The sequence below is a fragment of the Dunckerocampus dactyliophorus genome, chromosome 3 (assembly GCF_027744805.1).
Source record: "Dunckerocampus dactyliophorus isolate RoL2022-P2 chromosome 3, RoL_Ddac_1.1, whole genome shotgun sequence".
NCBI lineage: Eukaryota > Metazoa > Chordata > Actinopteri > Syngnathiformes > Syngnathidae > Dunckerocampus > Dunckerocampus dactyliophorus.
Genome location: NC_072821.1, coordinates 2,137,999 through 2,159,901, shown reverse-complemented (window position 1 = coordinate 2,159,901; position 21,903 = coordinate 2,137,999). Strand labels below are relative to the sequence as shown.

The 21,903-nt window shown below is 40.9% G+C and overlaps 1 protein-coding gene across 1 annotated transcript in view; it reads right to left on the bottom strand.

Moving 5' to 3' along the window:
- Positions 1 to 71: 71 nt before the first annotated feature.
- Positions 72 to 21,903, bottom strand: part of LOC129178056 (thrombospondin type-1 domain-containing protein 4-like) — a 32,651-nt gene continuing 10,819 nt past the window's right edge. The window contains exons 8-18 of the mRNA XM_054769780.1: positions 11,186 to 11,390; positions 8,114 to 8,289; positions 7,951 to 8,041; positions 7,691 to 7,873; positions 7,481 to 7,610; positions 5,796 to 6,000; positions 5,555 to 5,728; positions 3,315 to 3,488; positions 3,059 to 3,238; positions 1,788 to 1,932; positions 72 to 1,724 (exon numbers count right to left, since the gene is read on the bottom strand). Of these exons, the coding sequence (XP_054625755.1) occupies positions 1,579 to 1,724; positions 1,788 to 1,932; positions 3,059 to 3,238; positions 3,315 to 3,488; positions 5,555 to 5,728; positions 5,796 to 6,000; positions 7,481 to 7,610; positions 7,691 to 7,873; positions 7,951 to 8,041; positions 8,114 to 8,289; positions 11,186 to 11,390 (1,809 nt within the window). The 3' untranslated portion in view covers positions 72 to 1,578. The remainder of the gene's footprint in view (positions 1,725 to 1,787; positions 1,933 to 3,058; positions 3,239 to 3,314; positions 3,489 to 5,554; positions 5,729 to 5,795; positions 6,001 to 7,480; positions 7,611 to 7,690; positions 7,874 to 7,950; positions 8,042 to 8,113; positions 8,290 to 11,185; positions 11,391 to 21,903) is intronic.

The following is a 21,903-nucleotide window of genomic DNA, read 5'->3' as shown; positions in this document are numbered from 1 at the left end:
CAGGTATCGGCCACCAGATGTCGTTCTAACTCCGCACTAAAACGCACCACAATGTTGAAACGAGCCTGAAAATAAAACCATTACAATATAAGTAACAAATTATAAAAGCCATTAAATACATTACATCCGAAGGAAATATGTACACGATTTATAAAAAAGGAAATGTGTACTCAACACGGCAAAAAAACAACCCTAACAACGAAAACACATTATGTATACAAAAAAATAATTGTTTATTTGAAAAAGAGCACATAAAGCCAATACAGATGTGTTTGAATACTGATGGCAGGGCCAAAACTGTTGTTTCCCACTGAGACTGGACTCGTGAACGTCACATTGTGCTTGAAGGGTAGAAAGTTGGTGATGACGTTAATAATTGTAATACTGTAAGTCAGGACTGGTTCATGCCAAAGTCTTTGACACGCGTGGAGCAGCAGCAGTTTCTCGGAATGTGATCTACCGCCAGGAAATGACACATACAAACACAAAAATCAAGATTCGGAAGACGCAGCACAAATAAATAGCGTTCTTTAACAAAGTTCTTCCTCGATCGAAGGATCACTGAGAATATTTAACAACATATTTACATCTACGGTCAGGACAAGAAATCACCTTCTGCGTTTCATCCTCATATGCGTACATGATATGAACTATACGTGCACTGAAAGTGTTAACCATTTATCACAACCTGTTACTAATTACTTTGCGACATTAGCCTTAACGCGTGAAACGCTTCGCTAACAGACTTGACGTTAAGTGGCGTAGTGTGACGTCAAACAAAATGGCGGCGACCACAGAAATTCGGCTAAAAAACACATTGAACCAGACGGCTGTGTAAATAAAGTAATGATATTTTCAATGCCCCTTATTGTAAATATTAACCATTTAACACAGCATGTTTTATCTTTAAAATGAAAATGCAATACTAGCTTTAGCTTGTGTGGTGCTATGCTCTGCGTTAGACTGGAATTTACAAGTGTAATTTTCTATCTACTTGTTGTTTTTGCTCTTACTTACTTGATGAAGTTGATTATTGCGCCAACTCAAGTGTTTCTTTGAGTTAAGGGAATTGTGTAATGACCGTGGTTTGTTCGCCTGCAGTTTTTAGGGCACCTTCCGTCACTACCACTCACCACCACGAGATGGCAGTGTTGCTCACTTTTACATATTTATTGCGAGTTCCCAAAAAATAACTGAACACTCTCAACATGGAATCACTGAATTATCTCTACATGACGTTACTTGGTATAATGTAAAGAAAACTGATCAAGGCTGCCACAAAAAAACTGCTGACATTAAAAATATCAGCTTGTGTTGATTATCGGCCCTGTTTTTGGTTTCCATTCACTTTGGATGGGAGATGTCCTACTTTCCAGTCTTCTTGAATGCAGCATGAGGGCTGATTGATTTAATTGATTAATAGGCTGTTTTACACACCACCGTTTGAGTCATCCAGTGAGTTGATTCCTGCCCTTTCCACATGCCTCACACACACAAGCAAATGTTTCTACTCCCTGTCTCCAGACAACATCATAAAAAGTTCCAAACGTGGAGCCAAGAGCCCCCTGGATGCGGTCGTTAGCTGTGCCCTCTGTGAACGACGGAGTGTCTGCGCGGGTGACGCGAGCACGAGGCGCAGCAGGTGTTCTTGTAGTAGTCATAGACGCATAGACGGGCCTGGACAACCACGTTGCAGTTGAAGTACTGGTCTTTGCAGTTGTCGTCTGGGGAAAAAGGAACAAGAGGAATGAGACACATATTCGGGAAAAGAGACAAAATAGACAGACCTATTTGAGGGATGCAAGGCTCGGGGTTGCAGTCTTCCCGCTCTGCTGGTTTGAGCTGCTCGTCACAGCTGCTGGTGGACTGCTTGTCTTCAGAGAGACAACGCACCTCACGCACACGAAATCCTCCCTCGCACGTTTTCGAGCACTGGAAGGACACCAAAAAAAGCATTAATAAACCTGATAACTTATTTTGCTTCTTTATTAATATGAATAACATATGTTTATGATGGACAGTATCATTAAGTCATTCAATCCCAGCTATTTCTCAAAAAACAACCCCTTCAGTACGGCCTATTTTAGACGATTTTGACTGATTTTTCAAGGCACAGAATATTGTGCTCTATGGCTATATAAACACGGAACCTACCAAAAGAAAGATTAGACTCCCATCTTTCATCAGAAAAAAGAAGTCTGTTTCTACCTTTTTCTGTTCTTTAGTAATAAGCAGAAGAACATAGGTAAGTTTCAGGAAAATATCAGTTCCTGACTAAAAAAAAGAGAAAAACAGCTTTTTGTGAAAAGATACATGTCAAGCATGACTCTCACAAATATGTTTTGCTTTTGTGACAGCTCAAATATCTAAACAACTACACCAACATAAACAATACAAAAAAAGAGGTTGTTGTACATCAAAATAATGTATGTACAAATATAACACCATGAACTATTTACAGTTTTCGCATGTGGAACTAATCTGTGTGTGTGTGTGTGTGTGTGTCCTACAATGCGTAACCTTCTGCACGCTACACTCCTCCAAGCTCTCTCCCTTCCTCCTTGCTCTCGAGTGCATTTTTACATGCAAAAAGATCCATGCCGAGCTCTTACCAAATGCACATCTGCCACCTTGTGGCCGTTTTTATGGCTGAAAACTGCTCTAACAGTGACATTTTCTAGTGTGCACTTGCGTCATCACCTCTTCTTGCCTCTCGTGCAAAAAAACATAAAAGATGTATAAATATGTCTTAGGGATCGGGCGTTCGGGTTTATAAAAACGTATAAATACGTCTTTGGTATTGAATGAGGCAATATGCAGTGCAACCTCTAAAATCAACACTACAGAGGTCCTAAAATGTGACCTTCATCCAACATTTTTGGGAAAAATACACCTCTAAAGTCAAGTTTGAGCGGCAGGACGTCCCTTCAGACCTCAGTTCAGAGAGCTGGGTTACATCTCTCCATGTTTTGCGTTTTCTTGGTCTTGTTTGAAACACTCATTGTAAAATGTGCAGTAGTTAATAAGCCTGATGATGGTATTGTGCAACGAGACTCACGGCGCTCCAGTCCGTGTAGTACCACTTTGCTCCACAAGCCTTCACGTTGCAGCTCTGCTGGCTGAGGGGTCGCTCCAATGACGAGCACTCGTACTGAGGCGCCACGGCAAAGCCGTCGTGCGACCTCATCAGACACACCACTGACCTCTGCTGGCTGCCGGCGCCGCACTCTGCCGAGCACTAACACACATTGAGCACGTGTGTTACTTTAACTGTCACAGCGTCATGTATCCATCGGATAATACGGTGTTGATACCTGACTCCAGGGCCCGGTGAACCACTCCATGGCGTTCTCACAGGGGCCGTTGTTGCACACCTGAGTGTCCGGGGGCCTCTCGCCACCGCAGCCCTCCAGTGGGAGGCCGCTGATGTGGTTGGTCAGGCAGAGGATGCTCCGCGTGCGCACGCCCGTTCCGCACTCGGCGGAGCACTGTGGAGAAAACAGGTTACACTTCCTGCTTTGTAGCGAGTAGGAACACATGAATACACTCACTGGACACTACATCTAGTCGCCTCTGTTGTTCTGCTTCCACATTGCACTTCTCATGGTAGTTTAACATTATTCTTCACGTCATACTTTTTTTCCATATTTAAATGTCCAAAAAATAGTTGTAACAATTCTTATTGAAACAAATAATAAAAATACTACAAATAAAATGGCTGCCGCGTATGCTCTGGAGGCAGTGTGCTGTGGTAAACACACAGTGGTATTGCAAAATGAAAGCAGGTGTTTATTTGAGGTCTGGCGTTGATTTCTCAAAGTAGATGATACGCCAGGCAATTCATTTGTTCTTAAATTGCATTATATATTTGTAAAATATGCTGGAAAAATTGCAATGAACTGATTGTTAATTGTAAATAAATAAAGAGTAGTAAATATAGAATACAACTTAAAACAATACAATTAGTTGATTAAATTGTGTTAATTTTCCCCATAGTTGATGGACAATATTGAGTCAAATGTCCATCCCTCGTGGCTAAATTGTTTTTTTTTTATATAAAAAATATGTTAGAAAAATATTATTTTGAAAAAAAAGATTTTTTTTAATAAACTGATATTTTTAAAATTACAATTACATAATCGATCACATGATTGTTATTTTTCTCCATAGCTGATCAAGTGCATGGAATAAAATGTCGTAGCGGATAATTCATTTTTCATAGCTATAAAAATATATTTAAACATATTTTTTTAATATAAAAAAATAATTAATCGGTGATTCTTCATTTCAATAAAATGTTATTAAAAAAATACAATTCATTGATGAAATTGTGTTAATTTTCCTCCCAGTTGATGGAGGATATCGAGTGAAGTGCCCATCCAATTTTAGATATCAAATGTATTTTAAGAAAATCTACATTTTGATATATTATCATACAAAACATTTTTTTTGCAATGAATCCATCAATGAATGCATTACATGACTGTCACTTTTCTCCAAAGATGATCAAGCAAATTGAGTCAAATGTCCCTGACTACTATAATGGCTAAATGTTGTCTTTTTAAAAGATTGAAATAAATATCTTTTTTTTAATCAATTGTTTGTTACTTATTTTCATCAAACATTTTTTTGTAATTTAAGTGAATCAATTACATGACTGTTATTTTTCTCCATGTGTACCTAATGAAGTGGCCCATGAGCAGGCCTGTCACGATAAACGATAAATCGATTAATCGAAAGATTAAAAAAACCAACAGGTTGATAATTATGACGCCCGTGCCACACAGGCTGGATGACGAGAGGGTTCACTCTGCATCTGTCGGTGCGCATTGGTTCTATAGTGGAATGAACGGAGAGAGTGAGCCCTCGTCTCAGTCAGCCTCTTTGTGGAGGCGGGGCTGCTAGTAAGTGGACACAGAGGTTAGCAGTTATCCTCATGAGGCAGCACACGCTAACATGGATGACGGCACAGAAGCGATGCTTTGAGGCGAATGCCACAGCCGACAGCCCCAGTGAGGGAATATTTCGGTTTTAACCAGAATGTACAAGGTGAGAGCATGAACACCGACGACCGACACTGGCAGTTTTCTCAACTGGGACAAAAAACTACCGACAGAGGTGCCTCGGGCAGCGGAGCCTTCGTCCCGACGGTCAACGCTTACTGAGGCGGTTGGTCGGCAAATATAAACAAAACAGTGCAAAATGATGCGCGCTCACAGACAGTGTCGCTCACTACGTTGCGCTCGCTACGTTGCAAAAGAAATGCAACCATGCAATGCCATTAAACGTATGGCATACATTTTAAACAACATACGTAAAGGCAACTTCTGTGTCAAGCTAATGTGGCTCACACAGGTATAGTATACTTGAGTACCATCTAGTGGTTCAAATGTGAATTACATCTGTCACAGTCTCCAAAATGTTGTCGATAACATTGATTATCGCCGATAATTTGAAGCATAGTTATGGACCAGCAAAATGAGTTACCGTGACAAGCCTACCAGTGAGTGTACGGTTCTTGGTCCAAACAAGAAGACTCTTACAGCAGTGGTACCTTAGCGCCCCAGTCTGTGTAGAACCAACTCTTAGCACAGGCTCCCATGTCGCAGTTCTCTATGTCGAAGGGCCGCAGGTTCATGTTGCACTCGTCGTCGGGAACAAAGTCGCCCACGTTGCTGACGCAACGAACCTCCCGTGACCTCTGACCCAGCCCGCACGGCACCGAGCACTACCGAGACACGACAAACACGTTGTAGCAAACACTTAGATTTGGAAAAAAATACGCTGTCACTTACGGAGCTCCACTCCGAGCGGATCTGCCACTCGCTGCAGATCTTCATCTGGCAGGTGCCGGCGGTCTCGGGCCGTTCCAGGTGACCGCAGCGACTGGTGTGCACGTTGAGGGTGCGATTGGCATAAACCTGGCGACACAGGACCTGGCGGTGCTGCATGCCCAGGCCGCACGTCTTGCTGCATTCTGACCACACGCCGATATCCCAGCTGCAGGAAGTCCACACATAAAAGTTCATGTGAGCAGGACCTTGGCAATCATTCTATTACTCGACTGCAGAGAGTATCAGGCCTGTATTGGTGCAATGGAGGTTATCGATCATATATTTTAAAACGTTTTCCCTCCACGACTAAATAATATGAATACATGTGATACATTACAATATATCTCTTATAATCAAGTAAATAATAACAAATATCAAATAACACTACAAGACAGTATTTGAAGAAATATGGTATTTCATTTTTTTTAAATGTAAAGTGTAATGTAAAGTAAATGTGGATGAATTAAATACAGTAAAAAAGAATACATCATATACTGTATTATTTCTTTAAATATTCTTTTAAAAAATATATATTTAAAATTAGAATTGTTAATTCAATTTTTTTGTTGTATTTTTAAAACATTTTCCACACAAAAAATGATATTACTGAAATAAAAATATATGACAATATAACACGTAGTATAATAAATTCAATATATAAAAACATATATTGTATGTCACAATGTAGTATTTAAGAAAATACTGCATCATCTCTTAAAATAATTGCGTTGTTTTTAAACTTAATAATCCTATTTCAAAAACTTTAAAAGTTGGATAAATTAAATACAGTTTTTAAAAATAGATATTTTAAACTACATAATATATTATTTGAGAAATTATGCTGTTTAAAATATATATTTTAAACAATTTGAACGTTTTTATAATTTAATATTTTTATAAATGTTTCCACAAAAAAAATGACTGACATGACATATTGCTATATAACATGTAGTATAATAAATTTAATATATTAAAAAAACATATACTGTATATAGTATAAAATAGGGTAATTTAAAATGATAATTTTTTAATTAATTAAGAATATTTCATAATTATATTTCAAAAACTTCAAATACATTATTAAATACAGTAAAAAAAAATACATAACATATTTGAGAAAATATGATTTTAAAAATAAACTATATATTATAAATAAACATATCGTTTTTTAAACATTTTTAGAATCTCATAATTTTAAAACTTTTTTCTATAGAATAAATATTACTAAACTAACAGAGGTGTATAAAATAACATTACAAATTAACATATGTAGTATAATAACTATTGTTTATAATATTAACAAAATAGAGTTTTTTTAACTTAAAAAATGGAATGATTTCAAAACAATTATTATTATTATTTACTAAATAGGTCATTTTTTTTCTGATTTAACATATGCTCAAATGTAATATCCAATGTCATACAGTAGTTATGTATGAAATAACTCTAGAATATTTGAGAAAATATCATATTTTAAAATTAAAAAATATCATTGAAAAATAAATACAAAATTTTCACAATGGTTAAAATAATAATAAGAAGAAGAAGAAGATAATGATGATGTAATAATAATAAGAATAAAGAATAAATCAGGAACAATAAGATGATCATTTGTTTCGCTAAACATGGAGTGTGTTTTCACGCACAACGCCGGGCAGGATTGCAGGTTGCATGGTTCTTCCTGTGGTGTCGGTTTGCTGCTGCTGTCACACAAAGTGTCCTGGACTTGGACTCGGTTCAGTCGGTGGACACAGTGGAAGATGGGATACCGGAAACCTCAACGACACATGCCGGAGGACGATGCATGAATAAAACACGACGACGTGTGAAGGTGTGAACAAAGAGTGCTGTCTGACCTTTGCCACAGGAGGCGCTGCACTCGCTCGTTCCAACCATCTTCCAGTTGAAGTCCCGCTCACGTCGGGGGGGCTTGGTGGCGGGCGCTTGGTTGTCGTGGCGATGAGGGGGGTACCGCGCCCCATCCGCTGGGTCGTAGTTTTCCGTGCGGCCCGAGCCGCCTTGCTCATTCACTGCGTTCCCTAAGACGCGCACACGGGATGGACTGACAGCTGCTGCAGTGCATGATGGGTCAATGTAACGCATGAGTCAGGTGTACCTTCAGGTGTGTGGTTTGGTTGATCTACTGGGCTCTGAGACGGGACAAAGTATTCATAGTGAACACCAGGGTTGGGCTGCTGGAAGATCATCTGAGGAGGAGCAGAGTGATTTTTTGTTTTTTTATGAAAATACGTGCAAATCTGAGCTTATGTATTACTCACAAAAACATCCAGGATCTCATTGGTGGGCCCCTCGGCCAGAAAGGACTCCCCAGCCGTGCTGCTGATTTCATTGGGTCGGCGGTAGGTGAACATGGTGCCCCCTCCCTCGTACTTCCCTGGACGGTCGATAGCCCAGTTGCCGTTGATGATGGAGCGTCCCGATCGGCTTCGGAGCGCTGCGGGAGATGGAGATTTAAGACACTCCTAACTGTCATACAAGAATAAGAAGAAACATTTAACGTAAAAACATTTATTTTTGAACACGTGCCGACGCAGAGTTGGCATAATTTACTGTAAATGCTCCAATTAACGCCTCTATTTGATTGACCAGAGTCTCCTGTAAGTTGCAGAGTGTGTGAGCTACAAAGGCAAATAACTGCTGGGGTCTCCACTCAAAACACACTGGGATTTACAGCTGTGGCTGTAGGCAACCTTCAGACGTCATCTGGCTGCATTTGAAGCATCCAGCAGCTTTATCTACCGCTGCGTGTGCTTCCATCGTTCGGCCACCGATCAAAATCGTCCTATATCCGTGAAAAAGCACGCCGTTTATTCGATAAACGGCGATCACAAAAGCCGATCACCTGTGGCTAGCACTATTGCGGCGTGCAGCCTCTTGCGAGCGTCTCCCCGCCCGCTTTCCTTCACACTGCGCAGGCGCGCCACAACCAAACCAATCATTTCTGCCGTGTGGAACTTGGCTGTCGTTTGTGAGAATGATGTAAATTTTGCATCCTGCAAAATACGCCACGAAAATATCTCGCCGGGGTGGCACGTTAAAAGGCTGGCCTTTGAAGAACAAACCTGGCAGAGTTTTCGAGGCTCACGATGCGATCGTCAGTCGAACGACAGCTGATGTCGCCAAACGGCAGCTGATGTCGCCAACGCTGGACAACACTCGCCCGTATGCGTGTGCCAGAAAAATAAATGAATGCATTGGACTACACGAGCAGCCTCTCTCAGCGGTGGAAGACGCCGGGTTTGCCGACTGCTGTCGCACCTGGAGCCCCGCTGCGTGATACCACCGGTATCATATTGGTCTTGAGAAGCAGAAAGTTATCGGTATCAGTATTACAAGGAGATATCGTGCACATCTAGTTAAGACAATTTTTCAACGTTGAATACGTAAAGTAAGTGGTTGTATAGAAAATGGATGGATGGATGGAATACGTAAAGTAAGTGGTTGTATAGAATATGGATGGATGGATGGAATACGTAAAGTAAGTGGTTGTATAGAATATGTTTTTACAGCCTGCTTCCCTCCCAGTTCTTCTTCAGCTCTTCATGCTGCTCCTTGCTTTTGGAATGACTGTAGCAAAGTCACAAAAAGCCAAAGAAAAATCAAAACAGATGAAGTCCTTTGACCAGAGTGCTAAAAGTGTGTCTCGCCAAGCATGCCGACATGTTTTGTCCCGGCGTCAATGTTTTGTGCAACTTTAAAAAGTGCCAAATTTCCCCAAATTTTTGGTGTAATTGTGAATGGTATACTGTAACCCTCAGAAGAAGTCTGGGACTTGACTTTCCCAGCATCCAGCCAACTTTCAAAGCAAAACATTATCGTGTTTTTGTTTTTTTATTGCTGGCAGACCTTACAAGCAAATCACGGAACAAAAATCTCCCGAAAAGCTCCCCCCTCCCCCTCAGTTCCTTGGATTAAGTGGAGGCCATTAGAAAAACATTATAAGTGTAACATTAGACAGGCTTGTAAAAAGAGTGTTTGGAGAAGTAAAAACACAAAAGAGTCCTATTGGGGGAATACGTGGGATGTGGTGAGGATGGACAGGCAGGCAGCCCCCTCCCTCCCTCATGTAAAATCCATTATAAAGGATTTTCACTACTGTTATTCATAGGGTGCTGAAATGAAACTAAATGCTTCATGTGGTTCAATGAAAGCATGTTTGTGCATTTTGTTCAAGGGTGGGAGGCTCGTGTAGGGGAGGGGGGAGCATGTTTAAGGGTCCTATACCACTAATGGGGGGCTATGATGCTCTGATTACACACACCTCACATTCCAACAGCTGCTAAAGAGCGTAAACCAACGGCCGCTGTGTCTTTAACGACATCAATTAAAGACCGCCCCCGCTACCACCCTATTGGTCGACCACAGCAAGAATTCTATTCATTTTCGAGGCAGGGAAACATGCAATTGATCATCATTTTATCAATAATTGCTTTTTAATCGCATCCACGATGTCTGAGGTAGGTGTGCAAAGTAGCTTGGTTTTGTTTGCACCAATCAAACACGAGCAGCTGAAGGTCAGAATTCAACTCATTATTTCTGTCCCAGTTTTTATTAGTTTTTTTTAATTCTTTATTATTTTTTTAGTACCCCATGAATGACATTGTGCAAGACCTCTGCTCAGAGCATCCAAAAAGTAACTCTGCATAACAGAGTAGTCAAAAATAATACAACTAAAAAAGAATAAAAATAGGGTTTTCTCTCTGGCACAGCAAGAACCCTATTAGTTTCACCGATACGACCACGTACAGTGGTGCGAAAAAGGCTTTGCCCCCTTCCTGATTTCTTAGTTTCTTGCATATTTGTCACACTTAAATGTAAATATTAGTCACTGCCAACTTTTAAATGACACACATTTTCACACCAGTGTGCATGATGCAAGACCTCTGCTCAGACCATGAAAGAACTAACACAGCGTGACAGAGTAGTCAAAAATTCAATTCAATTCAATTCAATTCAATTAGTGGTTAGCATGTTGGCCACGCAGTCAGGAGAAGACCTGGCTTTGAAAACTTCCTTAGCGCATCTCTGTGGAGTTTGCATGTTGTCCCATGCGTGCGTGGGTTTTCTACGGGTACTCCGTCTTCCTCCCACATTCTAAAACCATGCATGTTAGGTTCATTGGCGACTCTTCATTGTCCATACGTATGAATGAAGTTAAAATGTTATTTTTACACTTGAACGCCACTTAAGCATGCCTATACAACTAATACAGGCTTTTGATGGAGACAGTTTGACCCTGGAACGGTTTACATTATTTTCCCATGAGGAAAGTTGTTTTGAAAGCCCAACAAATTTGTCCCAGAAAGGACTGAACGAGTATTTTCCCTCACCGAGGTAGTTGCGGCTCTTGGCCATCTCTGTGACGTTGATCTTGGTGGCTCCCGGCGGGATCTCCACAATCTTGTGGTAGCCGATCTTGGACAGAGTGTGTTGGAAGACTCCCGAGATCAGCCTGCAGGTGGCGTTGTCGCCTCCACACACGCCGCACTTGTCCATCACCTTCCCGGAGCCCAGATATCCATCACATCCCAAACTCTGGAGGACGAGAGGGATGATCAGAGGAGAAAAATACAACATTTTCATTAGGTTATTTTTGCATACGTGCTTTGTAAAGCAAATTACTGCCACCTAGTGGACTAGAGAGGTACATTATCAGTACCAATTTATGGGATGCATCCTTTGGTGTCCGCATTTAAAGGCTGATAACATAAACACAGCTCAAAGATCACGTAAACACTTCAAATGTAAGTATTTAACATCTCATAGGGACATAAACTAGTAGATAATGCTAAGGGAAGGCATGCAACCAGCAAGTAACCAGGTTTTACTGTACATGGCTAACACATGCTAAAGTCTGTGCAAAAGTATGACTGACATTGACAGTATTGTAATCACTTAATACAGAGGGAGGTGAGTGTATGAAAAGGCGGTAGAGGAAGAAGAAAAATGACTGCAGGATGGACTAGAAGGAAAAATGAGGAATAAATGTCATCCAGAAGCCTTTCTCTCTCTGTTAGGGAACAAAGCAAACATGTTGTGCCACCTTCCAAACAGGAAATGACCAGCAAAAGGTAGGCAAAGGTAACAACGCTAAAAAAGTGAAGCAAGTTTGGAATGACACAGCTCAACCAACAGTTAAAATGTGATCCTCCAGCTAGAAAAAGCGAGCCTAACGCCTCAAAAAGCAGCCACGTGGAGGTGTTGGTGACATGACGACTGATAAAGCGCTCGTCTGTGTCATCGGTGCAAATCCCTTCAGTCATTTTTGCCTGAAAAAAGGGGGGAAAAGGTTTCGCTTGTAAAACAAACGCTGACACGGTGCGAGGTTATCTGCGGTCACTTGGACGGGGAACACGCCACTAAAGCCATATAGTGCATATAAACCCAGCGGCGTGATTTACTGATCCATTATCTGACTTGTCAATGAAATATCGAATAACCGCCAACTTTGAATGTGTGACGCTCTTACGGGAAGAACCGGGACAATTTGTGAAGTCAAAAAGTCATCGCTATCAAAACAACACTTAACTTTTAAGAACAAAAGCTTGATAAATTCCTCCAAAATTAGCGGCTGAGCTAAGAAAGCCCACAATAAACATGCTCTGCTGTTTATACTGTATTAGTATGACCTATAAAGTATTACCAATTCAATCTGGAATGACGTCCAACAATGCTGACAAATCATTTTAGTTAGTGGCACCGGGTTGCTCCGCGGCCACGAGGGGTGTCACGAGACGAGCTGAAACATGAGGTTGGGTCCACGAGAACGAGACGGGATTAACATTACTTTTCAAAAAAGTACAATGAAAAAATACTGAAGAAAAATGATGAGCACCATGCAAAATCACCAGGCACCAGAAACCGCATGAACGGTAAGAAGCAGGCGTGACCCCATTGATGTTTTTATAGTCTTGCCGATCTGAACTAATCTCAATCCCTTTCTTTTTTTTTTTTTTTTTAATAATGACCTTTTGTTACAAACGTGAATTTGTGGAATGAATGAGGATATGAAAATAGCTCTTCAAAGCATTAAAAAGAATGCAAGCAAAGTATTGCTGAGTTGACTTTTTTATTACACAGCATGACCAACATTATTGTTTGGATTCTGCAACAAACTCAATCCAATAAAAGTCCATCCCATAAAAACCTAAAATTGGAAAAAATGGGCGTGCAAAATACTTACATACATACATTTGACAAGGGTATAGATCAATTTGTGGCGTCATTTAGAATATATGACTTTTTTTTTTTAGTAAACTCTTCTACGAAATAGTAATTTATTGACGGTCCCTGGCAAAAACAACCAGCGGTTAGATCGGCACTTCGCATGCGAGCTCCCCGCACCATGACACAGCAGTCCGGGCACAGTGAGGGGCAACACCCGCTGTAGCTATGGAGCCGAATATCCAACGGCCATCGTGAAGTTTACTACACCACGGTGCACCACGGACACGTCTGCATGCTGCTGTTGCCTTTTCTTCTTCTTGCGGGTGGCGGGAGTCGAGTGGCAACCAGCTTTGAGGCGCGTTACGGCACCTCCCATGTTGGAGTGCAGCCCAGAGTTACCAACATTATGCGGCAACCGGATCGGCCTGATCTCGTGGCGGAAGCCGATTTTATCCTGTCTTTAAAATACAGCGGATCGGCAGCCGATCCCGATCGGGACATCCCTAGTAAGAAATATCTGATTCATTATTGGTTAGCTTCAGTAAAACAACATTATTACAAAGAATACATTCAGAGACTTATCATATTCTAAAAGGTTGGGCTGGCTTAAAAATCCACGCATTTAATTGTCCTCACGGGGACGCTCCTGACATTTTTTTTTTTTTGGTGGGTTGAAAAAAATTCACATCCACACTGGGCATCCCTAGTTATTCATCCATCCATCCATTTTCTATGCCGCTTATCCTCCTTGGGGTCGCGGGGGTATGCTGGAGCCTATCCCAGCTGACTTCGGGGGTACACCCTGGACTGGTGGCCAGCCAATGGCAGGGCATATATAGACAAACAACCATTCACACTCACATTCACACCTATGGACCATTTAGAGTCTCCAATGAACCAATTAACTGTGGGAGGAAACCCTGGTCCATGCGGACATCGGTGCCATGGATTTTAGCGTTTAATGCTAACATATAGTATAGTATTATAACAGTCTGCGTCATTTTTTTCACATCCTGTTTTCGTCCTTGAGCCGTGCCACACCTCTTTTAGTGTCTTTATGGGAAACGCTTCTTGACTCATTCAATCCCAGCCATTTTTCAAACGACAACCCCTTCAGTAGCGCTCATTTGAAACCATTTTGACTGATCTTTTGAGGCACACAGAATATTGTCTTCTAAGGCTTTCTAAACGTGGAACCTACCAAAAGAAAGATTAGACTCTCGTCTTTCATCACAAAACAAAAGTGTGTTTCTGCCTTTTTCCGTTCTTTAGTAATCAGCAGTCAAACATACAGTAGGTAAGTTTCAGGAAAATATCAGTTCCCAACTAGAAAAGGGAGAAAACAGCTTTTTGTGAAGAGATTTCAGGCATAAATTTCACTTTGACACATTTTTTTTGCTTTTGTGACAGCTCAAATATCTAAACAACTACACCACAACATAAACAACACAAAAAAGGGTTGTTTTACATCAAAATAACAATTTATTTACAAACATAACACCATGAACTAATTCCAATTTTCACATTTGGAACAAAACTGTGTGTGTGCATGTGTGTGCACGCGTGTGCACGCGTGTGTATGCATGCGTTAAAATTTCCCTACAATTCCTAACCTTCTGCACGCTGCGCTCTTCCACTTCCTCCTTGCTGTCGAGTGTGTTTTTACATGCAAAAGATCCATGCCAAGCTGTTACCTAATGCACTCCTGCCACCTTGTGGCTGTTTTATTGGCTTACAACTGCTCTAAAAGTGACATCCATTAGTGTGCCGTTGCGTCATCACTTCTTGTTGCCTCTTGCTTAAAAAAAAAACATCTTATGGCTCGGGCATTCGGGTTTATAGAAACGTATAAATACTTCTTTGGTATTGAATGAGTTAATCAGTTGACGTAATCTGTTTTTTTTAGCCATGCGAGTAAAATACAAACACAGCCTCCCGTTTCGCTCTTCAAAACTCAAATGTGTGGCTGAATTATCGCCTCCTGTGCGATCAAAATACACCGAGGTGTCGCTGATGTCGAGCACGTCGCTATTTTGACAACCCTAAAAAGAGAAACCTCAGCATGTTTTTGTGGAAGAAAAGCTCCGCTCTTCACCACATGAGTGACTTTCTCTCAGTGGGTGGCTCCCAGCTGCCATCTGCCCGCTTCGCTGGAGCCATAATGGGATTTTATATTTTCTTTTTTTAAAACGTCGCTAGATCCCACCTTCATCTGGAAATGGTTAAATGAGACTCCCAGTCAACTTTGGAAGAAAACACGGTCTTAAACCTTCAATCCTGACTGGGTATTTTCCCACAAGACGCACGAACACACGCACACACGCACACACACGCACACACACACACGCACACGCACACGCACACGCACTTGTCACTGGAGAGATGGAATGGTTGGCACCAACGCAACAAGCCTTCATTCTTACACAATAACATCAAGGTTAAGCCTGCTGACATTAAAACACACGTTTCCAACATTCCTCCAGTGAAATGTTTAACATGAATTAAAGGCTAAAAGCTAGCATGCATATTTACAGGGGAATCCAACTTATTTTACTCATTTGTGTGATTCAATCCACTAATTTCGACTTGGAGCCTTATGATTTAACGTGAAGCAAGCTTCGCTTGATCGCAAACAGTAGCTAGCTAACGGAGCTTGCGTGCCACGACAGACGCTTTTAAAGTATGGCTGAAATGACGAACAACTTCATATTGTAACGTGTTCTCTTTTGCTGTTTTCATTAGCCTACGCTGAAGGATATGACTGTACTGTTCAGTGTCCGCCCCGGTTAGCGTGTTTTCCCGTTAACTTTGAAAATGCATGCCAGAATTTTGCCTCGGTTTGCGTGCATTTTCCGGTTAGCGTACAATACGGGCGCACGTCTCATCATTTGGTTAATACACGGCGTGAGTCCAACTGTGTTCTTAATGTATTTTTAATCACAAAACATCCTTGTTAGCATCCTTAGCTTGCTAACGAAATGGCAACCGGAGCCGGACGTCTGCTACGTCGCCCGTCTATGATGTCATCAGCGGTTGACGCTCATAAATGTTAACACAAACACATTTTTTATAGTTTTACATGCATAAAACAATACTAAATACATATAAATGATGAATGAATGGGCTAAATGGACATTTAAGGTTACTATTACCTTCACTGAAGATGAGACTGTTCCCAAAGACACCATGTAGCAGCGAGATCAAAACCTTCCCCTTCAACACCACCTTCCTGTTTTGCCACGAGTTATCGCTTGAATGCAATAGTGTTTCTCACAGCTTTTTAATTAAAATGCTGGCACTTGCAACTATTTTCAGCTCCATTTTGGGTTACTGAGGTGAGAAACACTATTGATTTCAAGAAATAACTCTGGGCAAAACAGGAAGGTGGTGTTGAAGTGGAAGGTGTCGATCTCACTACCACATCATGTCTTTGGGGACAGTCACGTCAACAATGACATCTTAAATGAAGGTTAAAGTAACCTTTAAATATTAATTTAGCGCTTTCATACATCATTTATATGTCATTTCTGTGCATTTCAGATTGTTTTCTGCATGTAACACTCAGGAATGGAATGAATGTGTCAGCGTCACATCCCATAGCAACAACAACGGTTGAAGAAAGCTTTTGAGTTTGCTTAGAATTTGTTGTTTTTGCTACATGTGGACGTAGTCTTCTTTATTTATCATTTAAAGCTCATGTCGATCAGTTAACAGGTTTTGTGGCATACTAAAATACTATTTTAAGATATTTTACGTGTGATGTGACGTACGTCGCATGTAGCGTGACAGTAGTCGAGAGGCTATACTGGTGTTTTATTTTCCCCATGTATGAAGCAGTGACTAGCGTAAACGCATGTCACAGACGCCGGCCGCCTCTTTAAAGCAACTTAAAGATGTGCGTCATCCCAGCGTGTGGGTGCTGGAGGACAACTTGGCTAATTGGACTCCCAGATTGACCATACATTCCTCGTCTTTGGACGCGGGTAGTCTCAAAAGGGAGATTTTTTATTGCATTTCCAGATGAGCCGCCATGTCAAAGAAGACATTTTAGCATTTTTTACTTGTGTGAAGAGCTCCACAAATCCCAATATGTCCACTAAACATCCTCCTGGCTTGCATACAATAGTTCAAATACGGCACGGCCGCCATCTTGGAATGACTTCACAGCAAGCATTAGCCTCCTTATGCTAACGTACAGTATATGTGAGAAAAAGTCATATTTAATATTAATAGCAATAATGGTTTGGACTTAGATAGCACTTTCCTTAGCTTTGGGTGATTTTCTGATTTATAATGGATGTGCTCAGGTTGTTTTTGTTGTTCTTGTGCCAGAAAGTAAAACACGTCCATGACACAGGCTAGCAGTATGCTAGTATCAGGCTAGCACTGCTTGGTATTCTACTGCAGTGCAACTAAATCCTTCAACTAAGAGGAGGAAAACATTTGGGAGAGACTAGCATGCGGCAGATGACAAAAAACAGCAGCACGCCCCCGTGTGTAGTAGAGAGGGTCTTTGACTTGCGTTTTTGCAATAGATCCTTAAAAACAGCAGAGTGCTCCTGCCACAAAGAGGACCTGCGACGAGCACTTTTGCAGTGGGTTCTTAAAATTAGCAGAGTGCTCCTGTCATATAGAGGATCTTTGACAAGTGTTTGTTCAGCAGGTCCTTAAAAACAGCACAGCTCTCCTGTCATATGGAGGCTCTCTGACTACTGTTTTTGGTACAGATCCTTAAAAAAAAAAACAGAGTACTACTGCATGGAGGATCTTTGACTGGTGTGTTTGCTGCAGATCCTTAAAAACAGCATCTCCTGTCATACAGAGGATCTTTGACTAGCGTTTGTGTAGTAAATCCTGAAAAACAGCAGAGCCCTCCTGTCGTATGGTGGATTTTGACTAGTGTTTTTGCTGCAGATCCTTAAAAACAGCAGAGTGCCCCTGTCATTAAGTACACCCTTGGTATTTTCTGCAGCATTGCTTAAAAACAGCACAGCTTTCCTGTCACATAAAGAATCTTTGATGAGTGTTCCTTAGAAGATCCTTAAAAGCAGCAGTGTTCCTCCGGTCATAAAGAAGATCTTTGACCTGTGTTTTTGCAGCAGGTGCTTAAAAACAGCAGAACTCTCCTGTCTTTAAGTAGAATCTTGAATATGTTTGCAGTACTGCTTAAAAACAGCAGTGTTCCTGTCATATAAAGGATCTCTGGCTAGTGTTTTTGCTGCAGATCCTTAAAAATAGCAGGGTGCTCCTGTCAGGGCATCTCTGGCTTGTGTGTTTGTTGCAGATCAATAAAAACAGCAGAGCACTCCAGCCTTATAGAGGATCTTTGACTATGGTTTTTGTAGTAGATGCTGACAAACAACAGAGCTGTCTTGTCATCAAGTGGAATCTTCAAGGGTATTTTTGCAGTAGTGCTTAAATACAGCAGAGCATTCTTGTCATATAAAGGATGTCTTGCTAGTGTTTTTGCTGCAGATCCTTCAAAATGGAAGGGTGCTTCTGTCATATAGAGGATCTTTGATGAGTGTTTTTGCTGCAGATCCTTAAAATCAACAGTGTTCCTGTCAAAAAGATCTTTGACTGTTTTTGCAGTAGGTGCTTAAAAACAGCAGAGCTCTCCTGCCACATAGAGGATCTTTGACTGTCACAGAAACGGCAGATGTTTAAGGGGAACTTTCAAGATGCAATGTTGTTCATTTTCAGAACCACCAACGACTGTAGCTTTAAATGTAGGATGATGGGAGGGGGTGTCATCCCTTGAAGTCCATTAACGACCTGATCCCCCCCCCACACACCGGCGTCGTCAATCTAAAACTATCGGGCCCGCAGGCGGTGACAGACTAATTCCAGCTAATATAGCGACCGCTGTCCGCCGCGTCGCTGACTGATAAACCACTCAGAACATAAAAGTAGAGCGTGAACCAGCGGGTGTCCGGTCAGCGCATCATCTAGCAGGTTGGCAGCGTCGTCCTACCTGAGAGCGCGGCTTCCCCTGCACGTGGAGGCAGGCGAGCAGCAGCAGGGTCGATCCGGTCAGCATTCTCTCTCTCTCTCTCCCCCAACGTTAGAAAGCGATCGCTCGCTCCAGTCCACAGCCTCGTCCTGGCCCCCCTCAAAAAAAAAGCCACTCTCACTACAGAGACCGTCCCGACCAGTCCCCCTTGTAAAGAGAGGCGGGGGGAGGTGTGTGGGAGGAGGGCGGAATAACGGAGCGACTGTTATAGCTTCATTAAAGCTGCACATACACTCAGCCATGCTGGTGGACGAGGGTGGGAGGGATCCGTGCCAAAACATTCATGCTGGTATGCCAACTGTTAGCATGTTAGCATTTCATCTGTGGAAGTCATTTGGGATTGTATAAACCAACATGGCAAGGTGTAAGATGAATATATCACTGCTGTATCACTTTCAGTACTTCACGCTTTCTTGCTGGGTGGCAGTATGCTAACTTTTAGCATGTTAACATTTTAGCTACTTACATTAGTAGGAATTGCAGAAACTTACATGGCATGGTGTAAAATCACTATAGTACTGCTGTATCACTTTCAGTAATTCACTCTTTCTAGTTGGGCGATAGTATGCTAACTGTTAGTATGTTAGCATTTTACCTACTTACATTAGTAGAAATTGTACAAACTTACATGGCATGTGCAAAATCACTACGGAACCGCCGTAGTACTTCCGGTACTTATGCTTTTTTTTGCTAAATGATAGCATGCTAACTCTTAGCATTTTATCTATTTACGTCTTTTGGAATTGTACAAACCAAGATGGCATGGTGTAAAATCACTATAGAACTGCTGTATCACTTTCAGTACTTCATGCTTTCTTGCTGTGTGATAGTATGCTAACATTTAGCATGTTAAGATTTTAACTACTTACATTAGTAGGAATTGTAGAAACTTACATGGCATGGTGCAAAATCACCACAGAACCGCTTTAGCACTTTTGGTACATACCGCTTCTTGCTACAAGTAGGTGATAGCATGCTAACTGATAGCATGTTAGCATTCAAACTACGGTATGTAATTCGGAATTGTATAAAACAACATTGCACGGTGTAATATCACTATAGAACTGCTGTATCAATTTCGGCAATTAGCACTTTCTTGCCGGGTAATAATACACTGCTAGCATTTTAGCTATTTACATTAGTAGGAATTGTGTAAAGTTACATGGCGTGGTGTAAAATCCGAATAGAGCTGCTGTGTCACTTTCAGTACTTAGCGCTTTCTTGATGGGTGATGGCACGCTATCACCCACATACAAAACATAACAACATACAAAATAAGTTTCACATCTTTATACACCCGCCTTAAGATAAGTGCCTAATTTACAAGTGCCTTGACCCTGTGACCCTCCGCACACACCACATGCTGTCATCTTATTGAATATTTGACAAGCTGCATGATGTATTCGTATGACGTCATTCTTGCACAATTGTGTGCTTTGTCAAAGGATATTAAAAGGTTATTTCCACAAAATTACAACTTTATTCTTGAAAATTGTGCCTTTTTCACATATTAAAGACTTTATTTTCAAAATAATTTTTATTGTTTTACAATCAAAATGTAAACTTTCTATTCAAACCGTGATATAGCGAGGGACGTAATTAGTAATTGATAATTGGTTGTTTTTTTTATTTCCTGTCAACATTCTTATTTAATATTTTTGAAAAATATAATAAAAGTATCTCTGAGGAAAAACTTTAATTCAAATAGTTTTTTTTCTAGTAACACTGCAACTTTTATAATAATAATATAATTATTAAATAATATTTAAACATATTATAATATTTTATTTTTTTTTACTCAAAATATTTCAACTTTATTGTCTTTATTTTTTCCTTGTAAATTTGGATTTTGCTCTCACCAATTTTTTTCTCATAATACAAAATCTTCACTTTTTCTAAAATTAAGACACTTATCACGCCATCATGCTAGGTGTTAGCATGCTAACAATTATACTAACATTTTTATCATTTTCAGAGGTAGGCACTTATAAAAACACTTATGCTAGGTGTTAGCATGTTAGCATTCTTTAAGTCATTCAAACCCTTCCATGGTGTGTTTTCATGGTCAAGGAATCCAAATATGTCGGCAAAATAAATGCAGGACTACAGTAATATTTAGGGTGTAAATCCCAATATTGGGGGAACTGTGGTGCTTGGCGGAGGTCTGCGGTCTCCGAGTGCTTTTCTAATTCTAATTGTATGTAATATTTTTGAAAAATATAATAAAATATATCTCTGAAAGAATTTTATTTTTTTTTAATTCTTGCAATAGCACAAGTTTGTAATATTAAAAAAACTTGCAATATTTCAACTTTATTGTCTCCATGATTTCCTTGTAAATTAGTATTTTATTTACATAAAAAGATTACTGCTTTCTGGTGGTACGCCATTTTTATTGTTATGTTATTTCAAGTATTGTCAGACTTCCAAGACTACTCTTGTCAGTGTGGCCCTAACACACTCGGGCCTTCTTTACATGTCTTCATCTCAATGGGTCCTAAACGTGTGGCACCCAACAAGCGTGGACCACACATGGAGAGCCGCACTCGTCTGACATCCCCAGCGACCCGAGGAGGAATCAAACGTGCTCTTCAATAGGCAGCCACCCAGATGGCGTCCTGTCACTGTCAAGAGTCGTCTGTCTGCCTGAGGACGAGGACGAGGACTAAAAATAACCTCCAGCATCCAGACTTGTACCCTCATAAATCTGCCCTCAGATGTCACTAACCGGGCTGCTGGCACCGTGCCCTCTTGCTTTCTGCACCTTCAACTTTCTACTCTGTTTCCACTAAGAAGTGAAAGGGTAGGAAGATGTGGAGAGGTTGTCCTCAAGACACAAACTTCATGAGATGGTGCGCAAGCCAGCGG